The 21,739-nt window shown below is 49.1% G+C and overlaps 1 protein-coding gene across 3 annotated transcripts in view; it reads left to right on the forward strand.

The window, feature by feature from the left end:
- Positions 1-21,739, forward strand: part of Med13l (mediator complex subunit 13L) — a 221,882-nt gene that overhangs the window by 189,126 nt on the left and 11,017 nt on the right. The window contains exons 14-25 of one of the 3 annotated variants that reach the window (XM_021222486.2): positions 1,614-1,713; positions 6,399-6,619; positions 6,882-7,087; positions 9,734-10,683; positions 12,927-13,106; positions 13,545-13,768; positions 15,282-15,474; positions 16,286-16,703; positions 17,346-17,565; positions 18,568-18,756; positions 19,255-19,478; positions 19,565-19,734. In XM_021222486.2, the coding sequence (XP_021078145.1) occupies positions 1,614-1,713; positions 6,399-6,619; positions 6,882-7,087; positions 9,734-10,683; positions 12,927-13,106; positions 13,545-13,768; positions 15,282-15,474; positions 16,286-16,703; positions 17,346-17,565; positions 18,568-18,756; positions 19,255-19,478; positions 19,565-19,734 (3,295 nt within the window). The remainder of the gene's footprint in view (positions 1-1,613; positions 1,714-6,398; positions 6,620-6,881; positions 7,088-9,733; positions 10,684-12,926; positions 13,107-13,544; positions 13,769-15,281; positions 15,475-16,285; positions 16,704-17,345; positions 17,566-18,567; positions 18,757-19,254; positions 19,479-19,564; positions 19,735-21,739) is intronic. The other 2 variants (XM_021222487.2, XM_029533617.1) reach the window with 2 other exon arrangements.

A 21,739-nucleotide genomic window follows, 5' to 3' on the forward strand; every position in this document is an offset into this window, starting at 1 on the left:
AGGAGAGGTGACAAGGAGAGACGACTAGGAGAGGTGACAAGGAGAGGTGACAAGGAGAGGTGACTAGGAGAGACGACTAGGAGAGGTGACAAGGAGTGGTGACTAGGAGAGACGACTAGGAGAGACGAATAGGAGAGTCGACTAGGAGAGGTGACAAGGAGAGGTGACAAGGAGAGACGACTAGGAGAGACGACTAGGAGAGACGACTAGGAGAGTCGACTAGGAGAGGTGACAAGGAGAGGTGACAAGGAGAGGTGACAAGGAGAGGTGACTAGGAGAGATGACTAGGAGAGGTGACAAGGAGAGGTGACTAGGAGAGACGACTAGGAGAGGTGACAAGGAGAGGTGACTTGTTCCCTTGCTGTTGGCCTGGGCCTTGGAGAGTTCCGCTTTTGAGTACCAGGAAGATGAGTACAGGTGAGCTTGGGTGGAGGGCAGGAGGGCCGACATGTTGGGAACTTCTGGTGCTGATGAGAGTAAAGCATGGAGGGGAGGTGATGCAGTCAGCCAAGCAGATGGAGCAGGATAAGCAGATGGAGCAGGAAGGGCAGGCAGGCGCTGGGATGGACCGTGCAGGGCGTAGTTGCTGGCCACGGCGAACGGCGATGGTGATGGGGCTCTCTGCTCTGGGCCTGTGGCTTCATTCCCTGTACAAGTCATAACATTACTATTGGCCTTAATGAAGAAATGACTCTTTGAGGAATATACTTTAAGCAATATTAAACACAAAGGAGATGTTTTCAATTGAATTTTTATTTCTTTGAAATAAGAGGTTCTTTGATTTCTCCTCCAGCATTTATTGATAAAACTGATTTACCTAGTGAGTGGAGGAGGGAGGGAGGCAGCTGGCTGAGCAGTCAGATGTGTTTGAATTTAAATGTACATTTCAGCTGTATATAATGTAAGTATAAATAAAAGGTGTTAGGTCTGTAAGATCAAATCTTTTTAAAATGTATTAAATTTTATTAAATTTACTTATTTATTTAACGTATATGAGTACACTGTAGCTGTCTGCAGATACACCAGAAGTGAGTTCAACATGTGATGAATTGAACTTAGGACCTCTGGAAGAGCAGTCAGTACTCTTAACCGTCCCAAGATCTTTTCTTTTATGTTATTGGATATACTTTATTTTGTAACCAGCCTATTTGAGATCTTAAAGGTACTTTTTTCTAGTAAGGAAATTGCCTTGTTTTGAATAACTGGTCAGTTGTCTGCATTCAGAGGTTCTTAGATGGAGCTGCCTCTGTGAAAACAGAGGTTAACTTTTAAATGGGAATGATAAGACATAAACCGATAGCTTTGGGGAGCACAGGACCACTGTTTTAGTTGCCTCTTCCCACGGAGGAAGAGCCAGCCCCACAGCCAGTAACTGCCGGAATACCTGGCCAGCTACCATGTTGGCACAGCTGCCCTGGTATTGCCCTGGAGGCCTGTACCTGAAGGCCTGTGCCAAACAGACTCTCTCACCTTCTCACTGGAGATGCTGTGTTTTCCCCGCATAGCTGTCTGGAGGTGGTTCTGGGAGTTTCATGAGGACGTGCTTGCTTTGTTTTTTAAAGTGTCAGAGGTGTGCGCTTTCAAGTGATCTAACCATGCAACTTTGTTCTCAGGCCGTGTCCCCTGCTCTCCGCTCATCCAAGATGCCTACTGTTGGGACTGAGGAGCGCCCCCCCGGGAAGGACGGAAGAGCTGCTGGCCCTTATCCTCCAAGTAGGTGCAGGAGGCTAAGCCAACATGGTCACCATTGAGAACTGAAACTTAAGACGTTAGAGCCTCTGAGAAGGCAGGCAGCTGCTCAGACAGAGCCCATCCTCGTTTGATGTCACTCTGCTTTGTGTTCAGATTCAGTGAAGCCACAGTTTAGAGGGCAAGAGGTTCTGTCGGATCACAAGCTACACTCTTAAGTCAGAGAATGCTACTCGCACGTTACAGAAAACGCTTCTGCTTTCAGCATTCTAACCGACTTACAGATAATGAGTGTTTGTCAGCACTTGTCATGCAGTTTTAGGTTTCTCATTGAGGCCGCTAATGCACACGGGGACTGGGGGCTGGGGGTGGGGTGGCCAGTAGTGTAGTCTTTACCTGAAGGAAACATGGGCTCGCAGCGAGAGGAAAGTCAAGGTGGCCCCTTCAGACCCTGAGGGAGACACAGGCCATTGCACATCACCCTGTGGTTCCAGTTTGTTCTCTTCGACTGGTATTGAGAACAAATTGAGGGGAAAACCGCCATGTCAAGACGAGTCAGAACGTTTTATGACCCCGTAAATGTAGTCTGATTGACTCAGATGTAGAAGTGGGACATGTGCAGAGATTGGATCATGACAGTGTAAGTGGATCCACAGCTTCTTACTCAAGCATGCCATGGGAGGAAACGGATAGTGATAGCCAGCCAGCCACTGTAGGGGTTTTAATTAACATGAAAGAAACATGGACTTACAGGGTCGGTCAGACGAGGGCTTTTACGTGTACTAATAAGACAGTCCTTTCTGTTTCTTCATGAGTGAATACAGCAGGAGACATCACAGCGTATGAAGATGTAGCCAAGGCTACATCCTGCAGGGTGGTCCTTAGACTGTGCACTAGTGTTTCATTTTTATTTAAAAGGCGATTGCTTTAGAGTGGACTCTGCATCTGATGCTAAAAGTACAGGCTGCATTAATGAGTTAAAATAAGCACTGAAGCAAAGAGCCAGCAAGATCCAAGGCAAGACCTAAGTGAATCTGTAATGGGAGGGTGGGGAGGGCTAGAGGCAGACACACACACACACACAGACACACACACAGACACAAACACATACACACAAACACACACACAGACACAGACACACTTAGGCACAGACGCAGACGCAGGCACAGTGCTGAGCCAGTGCTCCCTCAGCTGTAGCAGGACAAGCAGCACAGCGATTTTCATCTCTGCTCCGCCTTTCTGACTGTGGTGAGCTATGAATATAACATCTGCCAGGGCACCACCCAGCGGAATCAAAGCCACTGCAATCTGGGTGACACTTGTACATCTACTTAGGACACCCCATGGAAGGAATTCTGGAAATGAATGCATCACATGCCATTTCTAATGTAGCCAAGAAAGAGAAGTCATAGAGCGCTTCCAGTGTGCTCTAGAATTGTGTGTTGTGTGTACAGCTTGTGTCAGTTTGTTCCAGTTCTGTTATGTTCTGAATTCCCAGTAGCCACTTGTAGCTAATGCATACAGGTAAAAGGAAAAGATCCCATATTACTAATTTGTGTATGTAACAATGAAGGATCAATACAGTGAGCAGACCATTTGCCTATGAATTTCTTTAAAATTATATCTTTTTTTAAAAGAATGAATCTTAAGAGAAAACAAAACAAACAAAATGTTTGTTGGACCATTCGGATTGTTTAATTCTGTGCTTGGGCTTCTGCTCTATGCTCTGAGCCAGGAGGACCCTCAGAAGGAAGCCAGTGGTTTGAGGGGGCGGGAGGGCGGGAGGCAGCTGAGAGGAAGGAGTAGCAGGGCTCAGTCCTGCATGGAGTTGCCCACGCCCTTTTCTAGGAGCAGCATCTTGCTGGCCAGGCTCCGTGGAGGCCTGGTGTCTGATTCCCAGACTTGCTGCTTTTTCCCGGTGCACAGTTGCCTGGGCCTGCTCTTAGAGCATGTGTCTGAGCACCGTTCTCATGGCAGTGCACTCCTAGTTGAGAGGTGGGCACCATGTGCTGACCTCACTCCAGTGTGCTGAGATGCAGTGGCCAGGCGCTCACCTGAGCCCTGCCTTCTCTGTAAGTGTGCAGGGTGAGGCTACTTACTACAGTGTGAATGGCATTGATGGTAGGGCCTCCCTTAGCAGTATTTGATGGTAAGAATGTGGAGAGCACTTTAAAGTTGCCTGTGGCAACGGAAATTCTATCTTGTCTTTGTGGAAGTGAGCAGGGTGCTGGAGGCTTTGAAAACATGGGACTGTGACTTTTTATAGCATTAGTAAGACAGGTGGCCTCAGCAGAAATAAACTTACCATGTTTCTTACAGGAAATTTAAAACAAAGCTATTTGTTTATGTGTCTTAACTTTTAATATGATTTTATTTTTATTATTTTTAATTGCGTGAGTGTGTGTGTGTGTGTGAATGAGTGAGAGAGAATGTGTGTGTGTGTCTGTCTGTGTGTGTGTGTCTGTGTGTGTGTGTGTGTGTGTCTGTGTGTGTGTCTGTCTGTCTGTGTGTGTGTCTGTGTGTGTGTCTGTCTGTGTGTGTGTGTCTGTGTGTGTGTGTCTGTGTGTGTGTGTCTGTGTGAGTGTGTGTGTGTATGTGTCTGTCTGTGTGTGTGTCTGTGTGTCTGTGTGTGTGTGTGTCTGTGTGTGTGTGTCTGTGTGAGTGTGTGTGTCTGTGTGTGTTTGTGTGTCTGTGTGTGTGTGTCTGTCTGTGTGAGTGTGTCTGTCTGTGTGTGTGTATGTGTGTACTTGCTCACAGTACAGGTTCCCTTGAAAGACAGGGATGTCGGATCCCTTGGAGTTGGAGTACAGACAGTTGTGAGCTGCCATGTATATAGGTGCTGGAAACTGAACATGGGTCCTCCCCTCCGCAAGAGCAGACAGTGCCCCTAACTGCTGAGGCATCTCCCCAGTGCCCCTAACTGCTGAGGCATCTCCCCAGTGCCCCTAACTGCTGAGGCATCTCCCCAGTGCCCCTAACTGCTGAGGCATCTCTCCAGCTTCTGTAATATTTTTGCTGTTTGGAAAGGTCTCGCTGTGTAGCCCTGACTGCCCTGGAACTTGCAGTGTAGACCAGAATGGCCTTGAACTCAGAGATCTGCCAACCTCTGCCTCCCAAGGCTGCAACATTGCTAGGATTAAAGGCTTTGCCACCATTAAGTTAAAAGTTAGTCCATTCCAGAAACATACAGGTTGTTTTACTGTTCCCTATTCAACTTTTCTTCAAGCCGCTCCCATTCACTCTGCCCTCATCTCGCTGGCTCTGTCTCTCCCCAGATAGAGACCCCTCCTCCAAAGCCTTGATTTGGTAAAATGTTTGCCATAGTTTGAAGCATACCGTTCTGACTCTCAGAATCCTGCCTCAATGCCATGTTCAAGTAGTAGAGTTGCTGCTCTTGAGCTTGGGGACATGTTAGAGGTACAGTGCACATTTCTCGAGTCAGCCTGTACCCTACAGTAATCTTACCCTTTGTTTGAAATAAAATGCATTGATTTGATTGGAGACCTTTCGCCTGTTTTAGAGTCAGTAATTTGTGTATAGAGTTTCCAATATTATTTTGCCTGGCCTTCTTACTTGCAGGCATTTTCAAGTTATAAATCCTAATATGTGTGTGTGTGTGTGTGTGTGTGTGTGTGTGTGTGTGTATATATATATACATATATATATATATACCTGCCTGTGACCCCCGCCCTGTAGTGAGCTGTTGGAAGTGTTCTTGTCCTGGTGGGAAACAAGCCTGTTTAAAGTTACAGATCTAAGGAGACGAGCTGCTAGCTGGTGGGTGAGGCCCTGAGGAAGGATCTCTCCCAGCCATAGCCAAGCTCTGCCTGGCGGGTGTGGACCCTAGAGAGTGTGCAGCCCGAGGCAGCAGCCAGGGCACAATCTGCATAATCAAGTTCATTGTTGCGTATTCATTCCTGCTTAAGGGCTAGGTGCTTAGTTAAATGTTGGGGCTTTAAGAAAGGCATTAGCTATGGAAATGGGGATATCAAAAGTAATAATAATCATAAACTCCTAGTTCCAAACACAGGGCACCACCTAGCGGCCATGCTTGGTAACCTCCCCTTGCATTGTATTAGGCACAGCCTGCTTTGAGAGTCAGCCTCTCACCAGTTCATGAACTGTTTGTCATTGGATATACTAACTCTGTGAGCACAGGGTTCCCTAAGCCCTCCTCCTTCCTTGCTGGGAACAGAAGGCAGGAGTGTGCACTGGCTTGCTAGACTCTGACTGTAAACTGTTTGATGGCCACTGTGTGCCCTGCCCTGTTGACAGCACCTGTAGAGTCTAGAGAGACAGCGTGAAATCATTCCCCAGAGAGCAAGACTGACTCAGTCCCACCAATCCAGCCTTGCTCTAAATCATTTCTATTTTCTCTACTATTTCATAAACATTTGCAAACAAAGATCGACATTGATAATACATAATGTAGTTGGATTGCTTTCACTTTCTTCTTGACTCCTCTCCTTCACTTTTATCCGAGTCAGTTACTGGAAGAAAGGTACAAGCTCTGCAGACCCTGCTCACTGCATTAGCATTGCACCATGCCATACAGCCCTGGGGAGAGGGGAGGCTCAGGAGTGTGGCTGCCTGGGGGTGACCTGTGTCTTGACATTCAGTTAGCCTTGTGTGGACACTGCTGTGCCTGACTACTTGTCTCAGCTTTGAGGAATCTTGCTGTTAAAACACACGTTTTATTTTGTTTTTAGCAGTTGCAGACTTGCAAAGGATGTTCCCCACCCCTCCATCATTGGAACAGCACCCTGCATTTTCTCCTGTGATGAACTATAAAGATGGAGTAAGTTCAGAGACAGTGACTGCACTGGGCATGATGGAGAGTCCTGTGGTCAGCATGGTCCCCACACACCTCACGGAGTTCAGGATGGAAGTGGAAGATGGCTTAGGAAGCCCCAAGCCAGAGGAGATAAAGGTAATAACCAGGCTGGGCTTCCCCAGGGTTGGGTGGCTTCTCAGTGGGCCCCACACACGAGTGCATAAGGACCATTGAAACCAGAGTTCGTCAGTAGAAGTCACTCCACCAACAGTGTTGGCACCAGATTTTTCTTTTTACTTATTGTTGGAGAAAACTGTTGAATTACAGTCAGTTCTGTGCCTGGGTTTTATGAAGCACTGAGCAACCGTGGCTGGCTCCAGTTTGCCAGCATTAAACCAGCCCCATTTCATTGTTACAGGACTTTTCCTATGTGCACAAAGTGCCGCAGTTCCAGCCTTTCATGGGATCCTCCATGTTTGCTCCGCTGAAGACGCTGCCGAGCCATTGCCTGCTGCCCCTGAAGACACCTGACGCCTGTCTGTTCCGGCCCTCATGGGCAGTTCCTCCTAAAATGGAACAGCTGCCCATGCCCCCTGCAGCCTCTTCCATCAGAGATGGCTACAAGTATGTGCGGGATTTTACCTACCCCTTACCATATGTGATACCACCTCACTCTTTTCTCAGACTCATCCCAGGGCAACAGTGGCTCAGTCTCTGAGACTGCTTGCTTGCTTAGTTTCCTTTTGACCATGTTGTGCAGGACTGTGTATTTATTTTTAAATGAAGTTTCCTTTGTGTGTGTGTGTGTGTGTGTGTGTGTGTGTGTGTGTGTGCCCGCGCGCACTTGCCTGTTAATAATAATCTTAATACAAATTAAGATTATTTCAGAGAGCTGTGTGTGATTCCAAGCTGGTGTTTGCCATAGAATCTACACTTGGAGTTGCTGGTATTTGTCGGTAGTGGGAGGAGCTTTGATCTGTGTAAGGTAATGATTTCAGTGTGGGACTTTACAATTAGGTAAAGCAGTAACAGGTTGAGGTGTGGTTGGGCAAAGTCAAGATAGACATGGCTGGTGACTTGGGTGTCTTGTCCTGCCCTGCAGGAGAAACAGTATTTGTATCAACAGTGTATAGACTCTGCTTTCTTTGAAAGAAAGAACCTCTTACTCAGATAAAGTAAAAATAAAGTACAGATGCAAATGTGTACCTGAGCCACATGCATGTGTGCATGGATAAGCAAGCAAGTGCAGGTTGCAGATGCTTCGCTCGGTCTCACTGCAGGGACTGTGGAGATGAGTGGGCTCCAGTACATGTCCCTTCTTAGGGACAGTTGTCAGGCAGGGAGCTCCAATATGTATATTGTCTTATATTAAAATGTTAACCACTAATACAAAGATAAGCCTTAGGAACAAGTAAAACAAATTTCTAGTTTAGGACTCATTTTTGGCCACATGTCTGTGACAGACGCCAGCAATTTACATAGTGTCAGAATGAGGAACTGGGTAGAAAAAATGACAGAAGGGCCCTGGACTTGGGAGCTAGCACCACCATGGCGTGTAACAGCCCTGCCTTCTAAAAAAGCTATGTGGGCTTGAAGGGTGCTGTACCTGGGACTTCCACTCCTTACAGTGGGCTCCCTCTCCCTGGAGCTTTGGGAAAGCTCTAGCAGCCGGTGGCAGCAGACCACGGTGGGGAGGGGAGAGGACTGTGCCACTGTCCTGCAAGTGCCTGGCCTGGCTGCTGCCAAACTCCATTTGGGCTCTAGCTGTGGAGCGTCAGCCCCAGACTCTCTGGACAGGTTCTGGTAGTCTTCATGCTCTGGGCTGTCACTATACCCATCACTCCTGCCCTGTGCCCTCTGCAGCTGAGGTTAGGCTGGTGGCACTGTGGAGCCTGTGCTTACAGGAAGGTGCTTTTGTCCACACGATCTGATGCGGTGTGGTCTGATGCCTTGACCCCTACCATGTGGCTAGTTGGTTGTTAGCTCTGCTTCATTTAAAATTAGCCCTGGGGTCCTGGAGCTGCTTTACGGAGCAGGCGGCACAACTCTGCATGGTCAGGGTCCCGCTGGACTCCTCTGTGCCCACCCTGTTGGGCTCACCTGTCTGTCACACTCGGGACACTTGCTGATGCTTGCTTCAGGAATGCTGCAGGCGTGCCAACTTCTGTCTCTCTGCTGACTGTCCCACTTTTCACATAAGATTGGTCTTCAGTCCATTCTTAATGAACAGCCAAGAATGAGGCTGTTTTCTACCTAGGGAACAAGTGAAGTACTTAGATTTTCAGTTAGCAATCATGGATCCTTTTTGGTCCAAACTGCAGAATCATTTTAGAATTTTGTTAACCAGGAAAATTTAAAGGAACCCAGTGAGTGTTCAGATAGTTATTTATTGTACTGTTGAATTTCTGTATCAGCTTTTGTTTGAACCCAAGAAACCCTTGTATGTCAGGGTTTATATAAATACTGCCTGATACCTGGGATACCTGGGCCAATGGTGCAGGCCCTAAAAGATTACAGGACAATGACTGTGTAAGTAATATGGGTGTGCAGCTCACTGAGGAGCACAGGCTTCATGTGTCAAGTCATCAGAACTGAAATACTTGCTGTCCCTGATGACTTGCGAGTGCACGGGCCCATGGGAGTGTGTTGAGATGTTTTGTAATGGTAGAACATGCAAACACTGCAGACGAGATCTCCTTTTCTGCCTGACTGTCACTGCTTATGAGGTAAGCCCTGTCCGTGTGAGGAATGAGAGTGACTGTGTATAGTATGTAACATGGAAGGATGAAGAGAACCGAAAGGGGATCCTTAGGAACCTCTTGGTACGTCTTTCTCAGTGACTGCTGAGTGACTAAACCCTGTGCAGGGCAGACAGATGGGCACAACAGTCACACAGTGCTGCTGCCTTCTGAATTCGGAAAGCACCACATCTGAATGTGTGTTTGGTTACAGCTACTTCAGTGTCATTACAGAATCATAGCCTCCAAGTGCACAGGCAGGCTCTCAGATTCAAAGATGGCAAAGATGTAGCTGCAGGGTGGATGCAAGCCCAGCCTCGCAGCGCTCCAGCTTGTCTAGGCTGCACTCTGTGCTCCTCACACAGCTTCCTCCATACCTGCTACCACGCAGGCTCCCCACGGCTCCTCAGCAGGTCAAGGTGTGGAGAGTGTGTGTGTGTGTGTGTGTGTGTGTGTGTGCAGGGCTGTGGGGTGGGGTGTGCAGGGGGCCTCTGTACACTGCCCCCTCACTGCTAACTTGTGTCTGTTGCAGCAACGTGCCTAGTGTCGGGAGCCTCGCAGACCCAGACTATCTGAACACACCACAGATGAACACGCCTGTGACACTCAACAGCGCTGCCCCTGCCAGCAACAGTGGAGCCGGAGTCCTCCCGTCTCCAGCTACCCCTCGGTTCTCTGTCCCCACACCACGAACACCCAGGACTCCAAGAACTCCCAGAGGTGGGGGCACTGCTAGTGGCCAAGGGTCTGTGAAGTATGACAGCACAGATCAGGGGTCACCAGCTTCCACCCCCTCTACCACAAGGCCCCTTAACTCTGTGGAGCCTGCCACCATGCAGCCAATTCCTGAGGCCCACAGTCTCTATGTCACCCTCATTCTGTCAGATTCTGTGATGAATGTCTTCAAGGACAGGAACTTTGACAGCTGTTGCATTTGTGCCTGCAACATGAACATCAAAGGGGCAGATGTCGGGCTGTACATCCCTGATTCTTCCAAGGAGGACCAGTACCGCTGCACCTGTGGGTTTAGTGCGATCGTGAACCGTAAACTTGGCTACAACTCGGGGCTCTTCCTCGAAGATGAGCTGGATATTTTTGGGAAGAATTCTGACATTGGCCAAGCTGCAGAGAGACGCCTGATGATGTGCCAGTCCTCCTGCCAGTCCACCTTGCTTCCTCAGGTGGAGGGCACCCGGAAAGCCCCAGAGCCCCCCGTAAGCCTCCTCCTTCTCCTCCAGAATCAGCACACGCAGCCCTTTGCTTCTCTCAGCTTCCTGGATTACATCTCCTCCAACAGTCGCCATGCACTCCCCTGTGTGAGCTGGACTTATGACCGTGTGCAGGCAGATAACAACGATTACTGGACAGAGTGCTTCAATGCATTGGAACAGGGGAGGCAATACGTGGATAATCCCACAGGCGGGAAAGTGGACGAGGCTCTGGTGAGAAGTGCCACTGTACACTGTTGGCCACACAGCAACGGTAGGTGTCGCAGAGTGCAGACTTGAGTAGAAGTTATCTTGCTGTACATGATGGCCAAAGGACCAGAAGTGAGGGCTGGGATGTCTGCTCTGCCTTGAGGACTCTGGCTGTGTCCTCTGTCCTGGGAATTGGGCTGCCTTCTGCTGAAGCTTTGGAGGACAGGTAACTGCCTCCTGAGACCTTGCCATCCCATCCCAAACAGCTGGTGCTGGTGGAAGCTAGTGGCCAAGTGTGTAGAACTGATGGTCAGTGTTCTGCCTGTAGGGGTCAGTCATCCTATGGTGTGCAGTGCTATGGGATCCTTTCCCTTCCGGAAACTGGCCACCCAAGTCCTGAGTAGTTTCTCCTTCTGGTTTCTCAGTGTGTGACCACATATGACTTTGTTGTGGTTACAGGGGCTCATCCCAGGGGTTTGAGCTGTTTTAAATTGCCAATCAGCCCATAGTCTAGCTCAGCAGTAGAGCTTGTGGTTTGCATGTGCGAAGCCCATGGTTCAGTGCCTAGCACTGTAGGGAGATGGGGAAACCTACCTCTACTTGACAACAGTGTTTGGAGTTGGGCAGCTCTGCTCTGCTCTGGATCCATCCAGGTATAGAGACCAAGGCCAAGGCCTCTGCCTGCCTTCCTGGACTTTGTAATCTGTCTGCATATTAAATAAGCACATAGGAAGCCTTCAGAAGCAAATTTTAAGTGACAGGACATGAGGCAGAGGGACCCCCCACCCTTCCGTGGTTGGTCAGGGCTGCCCTGAGCAGGTAGTAGCAGTTATACTGTAGCAGTTACAATGTAGCAGTCACACTGAGCAGGTAGTAGCAGTTACACTGTAGCAGTTATATTGAGCAGTTACATTGTAGCAGTTACACTGTAGCAGGTACACTGTAGCAGTACACTGAGGTTTCGCAGTGGCCTTGAGCTCTTCAGTGCTCATGTCCCATAGGGAACTGAGAAGCATGAGAAATAAGGGCCACCGTGGGGCAGAGGCTTCATCCAAAGAGCAGCAAAGATAATCATTCATGGAAGGTATTTTTAAAACGATAGTGACTTCACATTTGTGAAGGTAAATGGAAGGCAGACAGAAGTCTGCATTCTGACAGAGGGTAGGGTGAGGGAGAGAAGGTCCCGAGGACAGATCTGGGAAAACTGGAAACCAAACAGAACAGAGCAACTGGGACTGGAGAGGCAGCTCAGTGGCCAGGGGCCTGTCCATGTGCTTGCAGGGGTAAAGCAAGGGGATCTCTGAGTTTGAGGCTACCCTGGTCTACAGAGCAAGTTCCAGGCTAGCCAGGGCTGTATAGTGAGACCCTGCCTCAGGAGAAAAATGAAAAGCACCTGTACTCCCAAGTAAAGGACCTGAGTTCAGTCCCCAGCATCCACATAAAAGTACCCACAAAGGCCTGTAACTGAAGCCCCAGGAGGTTTATTTGATGACCTCATCTGGCCTCTGGACACCTACACTCCTGTGCTGGTACCCACATGCAGGCACACATGCATGCATATGATAAAACTTTGTAAATTTAGATTTAGGTGTATGAGATTTTTTGCCTGCATGTATGTCTATGCACCATGTGCATGCCTGGTCCCCACAGAGGTCAGAGGATTCCCCCCAGTGCTGTAACTACAGATGGTTTTGAGCCACCATGTCGGTGCCGGTACTTGAACCCCAGTCCTCTGCAAGAATAAGTGATCTTGACTGCTGAGCCATCTCTCCAGCCCCAATTTAAGATATTTTAATAAAAGAAATAATTAGATAATGGAGAGAAAATAAATAATCGCTTGCTTTAGGGTTGGGAGAAGTAGGTACATTTCAGAGCTGTCCAGAGAGAGTAGTTCAGGGTCTCTTTCTCTCTAAGGCACTCAGTGTTTCCCAAGGCTATTTTACAGGGGTTTCTTGGTCTCTTCCTTTTTGTTCCCTTATCCTCAAAATGATGATGTGTAAATGAAAGGAACGTGGTAACTAATGAACTCTGTGCCTCCCTGTCTTCTGAAAGATCTTGGAAACAGGTTTATATGATTCGAACTTCTTCTTTCACAGTTTTTTTTTCATTTGAATGCTTCCAGTAGTGCAACCTGCTTCTCTCTTTACTCTTGGTAGCAATTTCCTGGTGCTTCCCTTTAACTCGGAAGAGCCTTCCTCTTGGCTGGCTCCATGCTGCCCATCTCCTAGAACAGAAACCCTGGATGGCGTCTAGAAGGGGCCATGCTGCCCTGACATCCTTGTCCTCTGCCCTTTTCTCCTGCCACAGTGCTGGACACAAGCATGCTCTCATCCCAAGATGTGGTGCGCATGCTGCTGTCCCTGCAGCCCTTCCTGCAGGATGCCATCCAGAAGAAGCGCACAGGCAGGACCTGGGAGAACATCCAGCACGTGCAGGGGCCGCTCACTTGGCAGCAGTTCCATAAGATGGCGGGGCGTGGGACCTACGGTGAGCAGGCCTTGGGGTTGGACTTTCCTTTGTGCTTCTGTGCTCTGGTGGCTACAAGGCCTGGCCTCCCTGCTCTTCCTCCTAAAGGAGCACAACCTCAGCCCATGGTGCCTGTCACTGGGCTTCAGGGTTGGCTCGACCTCCTGCTCCGTGGCCAGGATCCCTGTTGTCCTCAAGCATGCTGAAGCAGTGTGCTTCTTAAGTAAACCTGTCTTGCTACCTTCTACCCTCACTCTCCATGGCCCTTTCTAAGATGGTCTGACTCCTGTGAAGCTCTTCACTGGGGCCCATTTAGTGAGCTGATACAATAGCAGGAGGCCCATAGAGCATGGACCAGGTTCCCATAGCTCAGACACCTGGGTCTGAGCGTCAGGGACAGCTGAGCTGTCCAGCACGGGAAGAGACTCCTGTCCCTTCCTAAACAGCACTGTCTTCCAGGTTCCGAAGAGTCTCCTGAGCCACTGCCCATCCCCACTCTGCTGGTGGGCTACGACAAGGAGTTCTTGACCATCTCGCCCTTCTCCTTGCCCTTCTGGGAGAGGCTGCTCTTGGAGCCCTATGGGGGCCACCGTGATGTTGCTTATATTGTGGTGTGTCCAGAAAATGAGGCCTTGCTCGAAGGAGCCAAAACTTTCTTCAGGGACTTGAGTGCTGTATACGAGGTGAGCATGCTGTGGGGCTCCCTCTCTGCTATGGGGCTGCCTCTGGCTGTTACTAAGGAACGAACCTGGAGTTGATCTTAAAGAGTGAATAGGGACGGGTCATGGGCCCTGGAGACATGGGAGGCACGTGCACATTTTGTTTCCATTTTGTCTGTAAGAGTTCCAGGAAATGCTACTAAAACATTTACCTTGAAAATCTCAGAATTGAAGGGTAATTTAATGGATCATGCTCTGTTGTGCTTTAACATTACATTCATCTTAATAATAAACTTTGGTAGATTAGAAAATTTGGTAGCCATATTACTATCTGAAACAGAAAGGTAGTTTTGCATCTCTAGTGGGTAAGCTCCTTCAGTTGTGAGAGGCCTGACTCCTCAGTCTTGTGCTGAAGCGCCAAGGCCCGCCCAGTACCAGGGTGCTGATGGCGTAAACAAAATCAATAATTGCTAAAAGCAGTTAGGATGCTGGCTAGCACCTGTGAGTGCTGCAGAAGTGTTTGCAAATAAGACCTAGCTGACCTTCAGCTACCCTCTAGGACAGAACAGAGCTCGCACTCTGGCTGAACAGGGACTACGTCAGCTGAGGGGATGCTCACATACAACCAGTGGCGTCTGTTAAGCATGAACCCTTGGATGCTGTCACTTCTGACCATTGCCTGCTCTCTACCCAAAACACTGTTCAGTCACAACTGAGCTATCCCAGACAACTTGTCTCCCTTCTGAATGCCCCTCTGGCCTGATCCAGAGTTTCATGGCTCACTGGGTCTGTTCAGGTATACCACCCCTGCTAAGAAGGAGCTGCAGGCAGTAGGACCTCCTGCTCATGACAGTGTCCTCTGGGAGTGTTGGGTTTTCTGTTGCTGTGATAAAGCACTGATGAAAAGCCACATGAGCAGGAAAGGTTTGTCTTAGCTTACAGGTTACAGCCCATTGTGGAGGCAAGTCAGGACAGGAAGCTGGAGGCAGGAACTGAAGCAGAGGCCATGAGAGAACGCTGCTTGCTGGCTGGCTTTCTCTGGCTTGCTCAGCTGCCTTTTTCTGCATCCTCCACCCAGCTCCCTGCAGTCGCTTAGCCCTCACACATCCATCAATAATCTGGAAAACGCCCCAGGCCAATCTGATGGAAGCATTCCTTTATTGAGATTCCCTCTTGCTAGATTAGTCTAGGTTTGTGTCAAGTTGACCAAAGCTAAGCAGTACAGTGAGCCTTCGCCTCAGCAGCTACAGTAAGGGGATGTGGTCCCTTCTTCCTGGCCAGGCAGGGACCCCCTTGTTAGAGCTGATTCCATGAACTCCGCCCACCCCCTGTGAGTACCCTGGTAGCTTCTTGACTCGTGGAGAGTGGTCCACACACATGGTGCTGTAGCAGCTCTGCCTCTTTAGAGGACCACACCCAGAGTTGACAGACAGAACCGTTTCAGGGATATGATGTCTGTCAGGGAAGGCCAGCTGCTAATGCGTGCTTGCATGCTTCTGTGGGGTGACTGCTGTCATGACCATCTCATTGCTGTCAGATGTGTCGGCTGGGACAGCACAAGCCCATCTGCAAAGTGCTCCGTGACGGGATCATGCGTGTGGGCAAGACCGTGGCGCAGAAGCTGACTGAGGAGCTTGTGAGCGAGTGGTTTAACCAGCCATGGAGCAGTGAGGAGAGTGACAATCATTCCAGACTCAAACTTTATGCTCAAGTTTGCCGCCATCACCTAGGTAAGGGGAAAGGGTTTGCATGGCAGAGTTGGTGCCGTGCAGTGGGAAAGTCTTCTCCCTCCCTGGCAGGTGCAGCATTGTGGTTCTGTCTAAGCCTTGGCTGACCTAGAACTCACTATGTAGACCTGCCTCTGCCTTCTGAGTGTTGGCACTGAGGCCTCTGCCACTGAGCCTAGCTAAATCCTCATCTTATGTGATGTGTTTTTAAATTTGCTTATTGGAGTTATTTGTGCTTAGAGCCGTTTTGAAAACAGCAGCATTCCTCAACATTAGCTGCTTAAGCTTGAAGAAAATTTCAGAACTTGCAGAGCTGCATAGCCACAGTGTATTGTGTGACTGTGAGTGAGCATCCATGTGTACTGTGTGACTGTGGGTGAGCATCCATGTGCACTGTGTGACTGTGGGTGAGCATCCATGTGCACTGTGTGACTGTGGGTGAGCATCCATGTGCACTGTATGACTGGGGGTGAGTATCCATGTGCACTGTATGACTGTGGGTGACCATGTGCACTCTATGACTGTGGGTGAACATCCATGTGCACTGTATGTGACTGGATGCATGTTCGTGGCGCAGTCAAAACTGTGGGCATATGCACAGCTAAAGGGTCCAGTTTTCAGTGACATCAGAAAAGGGGGCTTGTTAAGAGTGATTTCTTTTCTGTCTCTTCCTGTAAGCCAAGTGTAGAATTGACTAGCTGTTCTGTGTGCACTCAGCTGTTTGTGTAGGAGTTTGTATTCATATGTGGTGGCAGTATTCAAGGTGTCCAGGGGACACTGCTGGGTCACTAAGATGATTTTTATCTTCCTTCAGCACCTTATTTAGCCACTCTGCAGCTCGACAGTGGCCTACTGATGCCACCTAAGCACCAGAGCCCACCAGCAGAAGCACAGGGACAAGCCACGCCTGGGAATGCTGGGTCTTTACCTTCGAATTCAGGCTCAGGAGCACCTCCAGCTGGCAGTGCATTCAACCCCACCTCCAGCAGCTCTGCCAACCCCGCAGCAAGTAGTTCATCTGCCTCCTCTGGGCCGCCAGGCTCCTCAGCTGCCTCTGCTCCAGGCATCACTCAGATGAACACTACCTCTTCTTCAGGATTCAGTGGTGGTGTTGGAGGGCAGAACCCCAGTGCGGGGGGCAGCTCTACAGATCGAACCCCAGGGAATGTGGCTTGTGGAGACACTGAGCCTGGGCATAGCTGCGCCCAGTCCTCACAGGATGGACAAGACAGGTGTGTTTGTATCTCACAACCAAGTAAAGCTTCCACTTGGTCACACTGTAGGGCTTCTGCTTGGTCACACAGTGGGGCTTCTGCTTGGTCACACCCCTTTACTCCACCTCACATACACACTTTCTCTCAGAATCCAGTCAAATGCTTCTCTGTCCTTGCTAATAAGAAGTGACAAGTGGCGCTCTAAGGGTGTGTTAAGAGAAAGCCAGTAATCAGCATGGTTATTACTGAGTTCATTAAGTAGTGGTGTTTGTTATAAAACCTTCGTGTGCACTTAATAAAGGGGTCAGAGAAAACGCCCATTTCAGACTAACACAGATACAAGTACTCTGTTCAAACACACTCGGGTCCAGACATGTTTGCAGAATTGGGAATTTGGGAATATTTGCATAGGCTCTACTAGCCAGCATCCTTTGCCTGAAAATGAGAAACCCAAGACCCTGAGTTGTGGGTGTCACATAGCAACTTTTGGCTTTTGTACTGCTGTCTGTTTCCTATCTCGTCTGTGAAATGTTGAGCCTGATATGTGACATGTGACTGATGCATTGGATCGTAGCCTGGGGACTGGATGGGCTCTGTGATTGATTTGTTCGATAGAGTTTATCTTGGCCATCAGAGCTTCACACCCAACTCTCTCTCCAGTGTTACAGAGAGGGAGAGGATAGGAATCCCCACGGAGCCCGACTCTGCAGACAGCCATGCCTACCCTCCAGCCGTCGTCATTTACATGGTGGACCCCTTCACCTACACTGCGGAGGAGGACTCCAGCTCTGGAAACTTCTGGCTGCTGAGCTTGATGCGCTGCTACACGGAGATGCTGGATCACTTACCCGAGCACATGAGAAGCTCGTTCATTCTCCAGGTCGCTGGCTACTAGCTTGCTCTTTGTGCGGCTGTGAGGCAGGGTTCCGAGCCCTCTGAGTTGCAGATCCATTAGCCTGTGGAGAGCAGGGCTCCTTCAGGGTGCCATGGTTTAGATTCATCCATCATTTCTGTCCTAGAGTGTTTCTGTGCTTGTCTCATTACAAGGTCAGGGGTCTCTTTTTCCAGTTAACATGTGAACATCTTTCCTCGGCCACTCGTCATAAGAACACTTTGTTGTCCTAAGACAGGTCTCACTGTGGTATTGAGGCTGGCTTCTAGCTTCTGATGGGCCAACCTCTGCAGTGCTGAGACTGGGCCTGTCCACATAGCACAGTGGGCCTTGTATGTTGGCCATGCTCACATAGGTCTACATTGGTGTGCTTTTTTCCCCAGTGGTGTTAGTGAAGTCTAGCAAACATACTGGTGCATTGTTCTTTATTCTAAGTCTTTTTAAAAATGGATACTCAATGTAGACACTGAAATGTCACTTTCCAAAGTGCTTGCTCTTGTTTCCTGAGCAGGGAGTGAGCACACCTGCTTCCCTGTGCTTTTGCTAGACTTTAAATGAAGTGTTGGTTAACTCTTCTAAACAGTGGAGATGGCTCATGAACGCTTTATTGAAAGCTGTCCTGTAGAGTGAAGGACTGAAGTTAGAGTGAACAGAAGAGACTGGCAGCCTAACTTGTCCAAGTCCACCTGATTAGATAGCACTGAAGCGTGCTGTGTCAGATGTTGTACAAATGGTCACACACTAAAATGCCAGCTTTAAGGTATGAGAGTCATGGGACAGTCCTCAAGGACTGACATACCCATACCACCCTTTTCAAATGGCTAGTGGACATTTGATGTCCAGCTTTTATGTCACTGAGAAGAATTAGGGTATAGTCACATTTGACATGTTATAGAGTTAAGGTCCCTTCTGTCCGCCCTAGCCATAGCCCATGCCTTGCTGCTCTCCAGCCGTCTGTGAGGTTTGAACTGACTTGCTTGCCTCTCGTAGATTGTGCCTTGCCAGTACATGCTGCAGACAATGAAGGATGAACATGTTTTCTACATTCAATACTTGAAGTCAATGGCGTTCTCAGTGTACTGCCAGTGCAGGCGGCCTCTGCCTACACAGATCCACATTAAATCCCTCACGGGCTTCGGGCCTGCAGCCAGCATTGAAATGACCCTCAAGAACCCAGAGGTGAGTTTGTAAAGAGAGCCATCGTCTGCAGCGGTGCACACCAGGCACCTCTTCTGCCTCTCGGTCTAGAGCTGTGTCTGTGTCTACCAGTCTCTCAAGTTTGCTGCCTGTGACTCCAGACCCTCCTGAGGCTACACACAATGGATCTATCTCACTGTGGCTTCAGTTTCTGTTTTCCTAGTGTCCGTTGATATTTGGTCAGCTTTCTTCTTACTTTCCAATATACTAGTTTCTTTCAGTCAAGCATTGATGGCTTATACTATTTCCTGACAGATGTTTTAAACAACTAAGCCACAGGCCCTTATAGTTCACGCATTTCAATACACTCTTGCTGTCTGTGTCCTCATTGCCAGCGGTGTGTTTAGTCTTGGAGAGAGGGTGGTGGGAACAGCCTGTTGTCAGTGCCCCTGTTTTCCTCCCTGCTGTTGCTCTGGGGTTTTTTTGTAAACGCTACCTCGGTTGGCCTTGTGCTGATAATGACCTTGATTCTCATTTCAGCGGCCCAGTCCAATCCAGCTTTATTCCCCTCCCTTTATATTGGCCCCAATCAAAGACAAGCAGACAGAGCCGGGAGAGTCCTTTGGTGAGGCGAGCCAGAAATACAATGTGCTCTTTGTGGGCTATTGTCTGTCTCATGACCAGCGCTGGCTCTTGGCATCCTGCACCGACCTGCATGGAGAGTTATTGGAGACCTGTGTTGTAAACATTGCTTTACCTAACAGGTGAGACCCCTTGCTAATTGGGTCAGCTTCTGTTAGCTCCGCACTTAGAAATGTGTGTCCTGCTGAGTGACAACTGACTCGTGTAGGACCCTTCCTGTTCCTCTGTCTGTCAGGTCACGGAAGAGTAAAGTGTCTGCACGGAAGGTCGGGCTGCAGAAGCTGTGGGAGTGGTGCCTGGGCATTGTCCAGATGACATCTCTGCCCTGGAGAGTCGTCATTGGCCGCTTGGGGCGTCTTGGCCACGGGGAGCTGAAAGGTGAGCAGGTGCAGGGGACTGAGCTTTGACCAGGGCTGAGCAGTGCAAGGACGTTGCCCCAGAGGCCAAAACTCATGATGGCGACTGCCATGTATATGAAGGGACAAATAAGCCGGAAGTTCTAAACTCTATAGCTCCACCCCTAACCAGTCACTTACAAGTAATATTTTAAGTGGAAAGTGGGAAGCATGCTTCATTAGTGTAAAGTGACGGGTTTTATAGCATCAAATATTAAGGCAGTAAAGAAAGTTAGGATTAAGACAACTTGTATCAGAGATTGTCGGTGATTGCTAAAGTCATATGTAAGAGCAGCATTCATGGCTGGAGAGACAGCTCAGGGTGTAAAACGCTTTATTGTGTAAGCACGAAGGCCTGCATTGGATCTGCAGCAGGTTCCCTGAGGTCTCAGACACACATAGCATGTGGGTGCAGCATGGCTAGGAGACACCTCACAGCAGACTCCCTGATCCCTGGCTCCTGCAGTCCTCCACAGGGCTCCTCCGCAGGGCTCCCTGAGCCTTAGGTGCGGGGATCATGGTGCAGGGTACAGTCTCATCAACATGGCTACCTGGACATGGGCTCAGCAGTAGATATGCTAATGTGTATGGGCAAAGCCCAGGGGCCTCAGCCGTGCACAAGACTGCGAGCTAAGGGATAAGAGCGCAGCAGTTGACTGTCCACTACCAAATGATCAGCCCAGAAGACACACACTTGGGTAACACAGGAGTAACACATGGACAGAGCACATTAGATTTAGGATTACTTACGTATATAGTGTACAGAGATGCATGGAACATGGAAGGGTTTGGAGGGAAGCGAGGGGAGGGGTAATAATCACATTATTATAATCTCAATACAAGAATTAGAGAGAAAAGAAGACAAGCATCCCAAAGTGGACAGTGTCCTTGCTGAGGCTCGAGAGTAGTTTCCTCTTGCAGAGCAGTTATCAGTTTGTAGTTCTTCCAGTGTGAAGTCCCAACAAGCATAAGAACCTCATGAATGGCTGTGTCTGTGACTGACACAGGCTGCAGACTGTAGTTCATGCCAGCCCCTGTGTTAGAGTGAGTGTACTGTTTGACTGCAGGAAGTGCAAGCCGGGTGCTGTAGACTCCATGGAATTAAACCGTCGAGAGAGCAAGAGGCCACGTACAAGCTACTGCATGTAGGGTAGATTGTACTGGAGTGTCAGGCTCAGAGCCATGTGTGCACACAGTGCGGTGTTTATGTTCTAGTCACACTTGATGTTGTGTACTGGGAGAAAATGTTTGATATTTTTTTTAAAGATTTATTTATTTATTATATGTAAGTACACTGTAGCTGTCTTCAGACACTCCAGAAGAGGGAGTCAGATCTCATTACAGATGGTTGTGAGCCACCATGTGGTTGCTGGGATTTGAACTCAGGACCCCTGGAAGAGCAGTCGGTGCTCTTACCCATTGAGCCATCTCACCAGCCCCCAATGTTTGATATTTTAAACAGCATCACACTTACTTATGAGTCTTGTCTCAGTAGCCTGGAGGTTAATCCATCGGGAACCCCCTGTCGTTGCTGTCAGATTGGCTCTCTTCCTCCCTCCCCTGCTTTAAAGGCCCCAGCTCTCCACGGCCCCTGGGAAGGGGGGGAATAGGAAAGAAGCAGGGGTGAGCATGCTGTCTGTCACTGACTGCTTTAGAAGTGATTAGGGCCCCCTCCTTGTAAGACTGTGGGAAGGCTGTACTCTTCTTCCTTGACCCTTAAGAGGCCCTGAGTGTGGCCAGAGGAACTGTACAGACAGCAGAAGCACATCTTCACCTCCCGGCCGACTGGGGCTCCTCTTCTCGGAGCCATGTCTGGGTGAGGTCGTGCAGAAGCCCCTGTGTCTACCAGTGAGCTGTCAGTGTTTGCTGGAAGAGCCCAGCCCTGTTGCTCATTATGACGCTCACACCTGTCTTGACTTCTGCCGTGGGAAGATGTTTTCTCCCTGTTCTCAGCCTCTTTTCTCTCTCCCGTGACTACCATTAGAAAT

Source organism: Mus pahari, chromosome 23 (assembly GCF_900095145.1).
Source record: "Mus pahari chromosome 23, PAHARI_EIJ_v1.1, whole genome shotgun sequence".
NCBI classification, from domain to species: domain Eukaryota; kingdom Metazoa; phylum Chordata; class Mammalia; order Rodentia; family Muridae; genus Mus; species Mus pahari.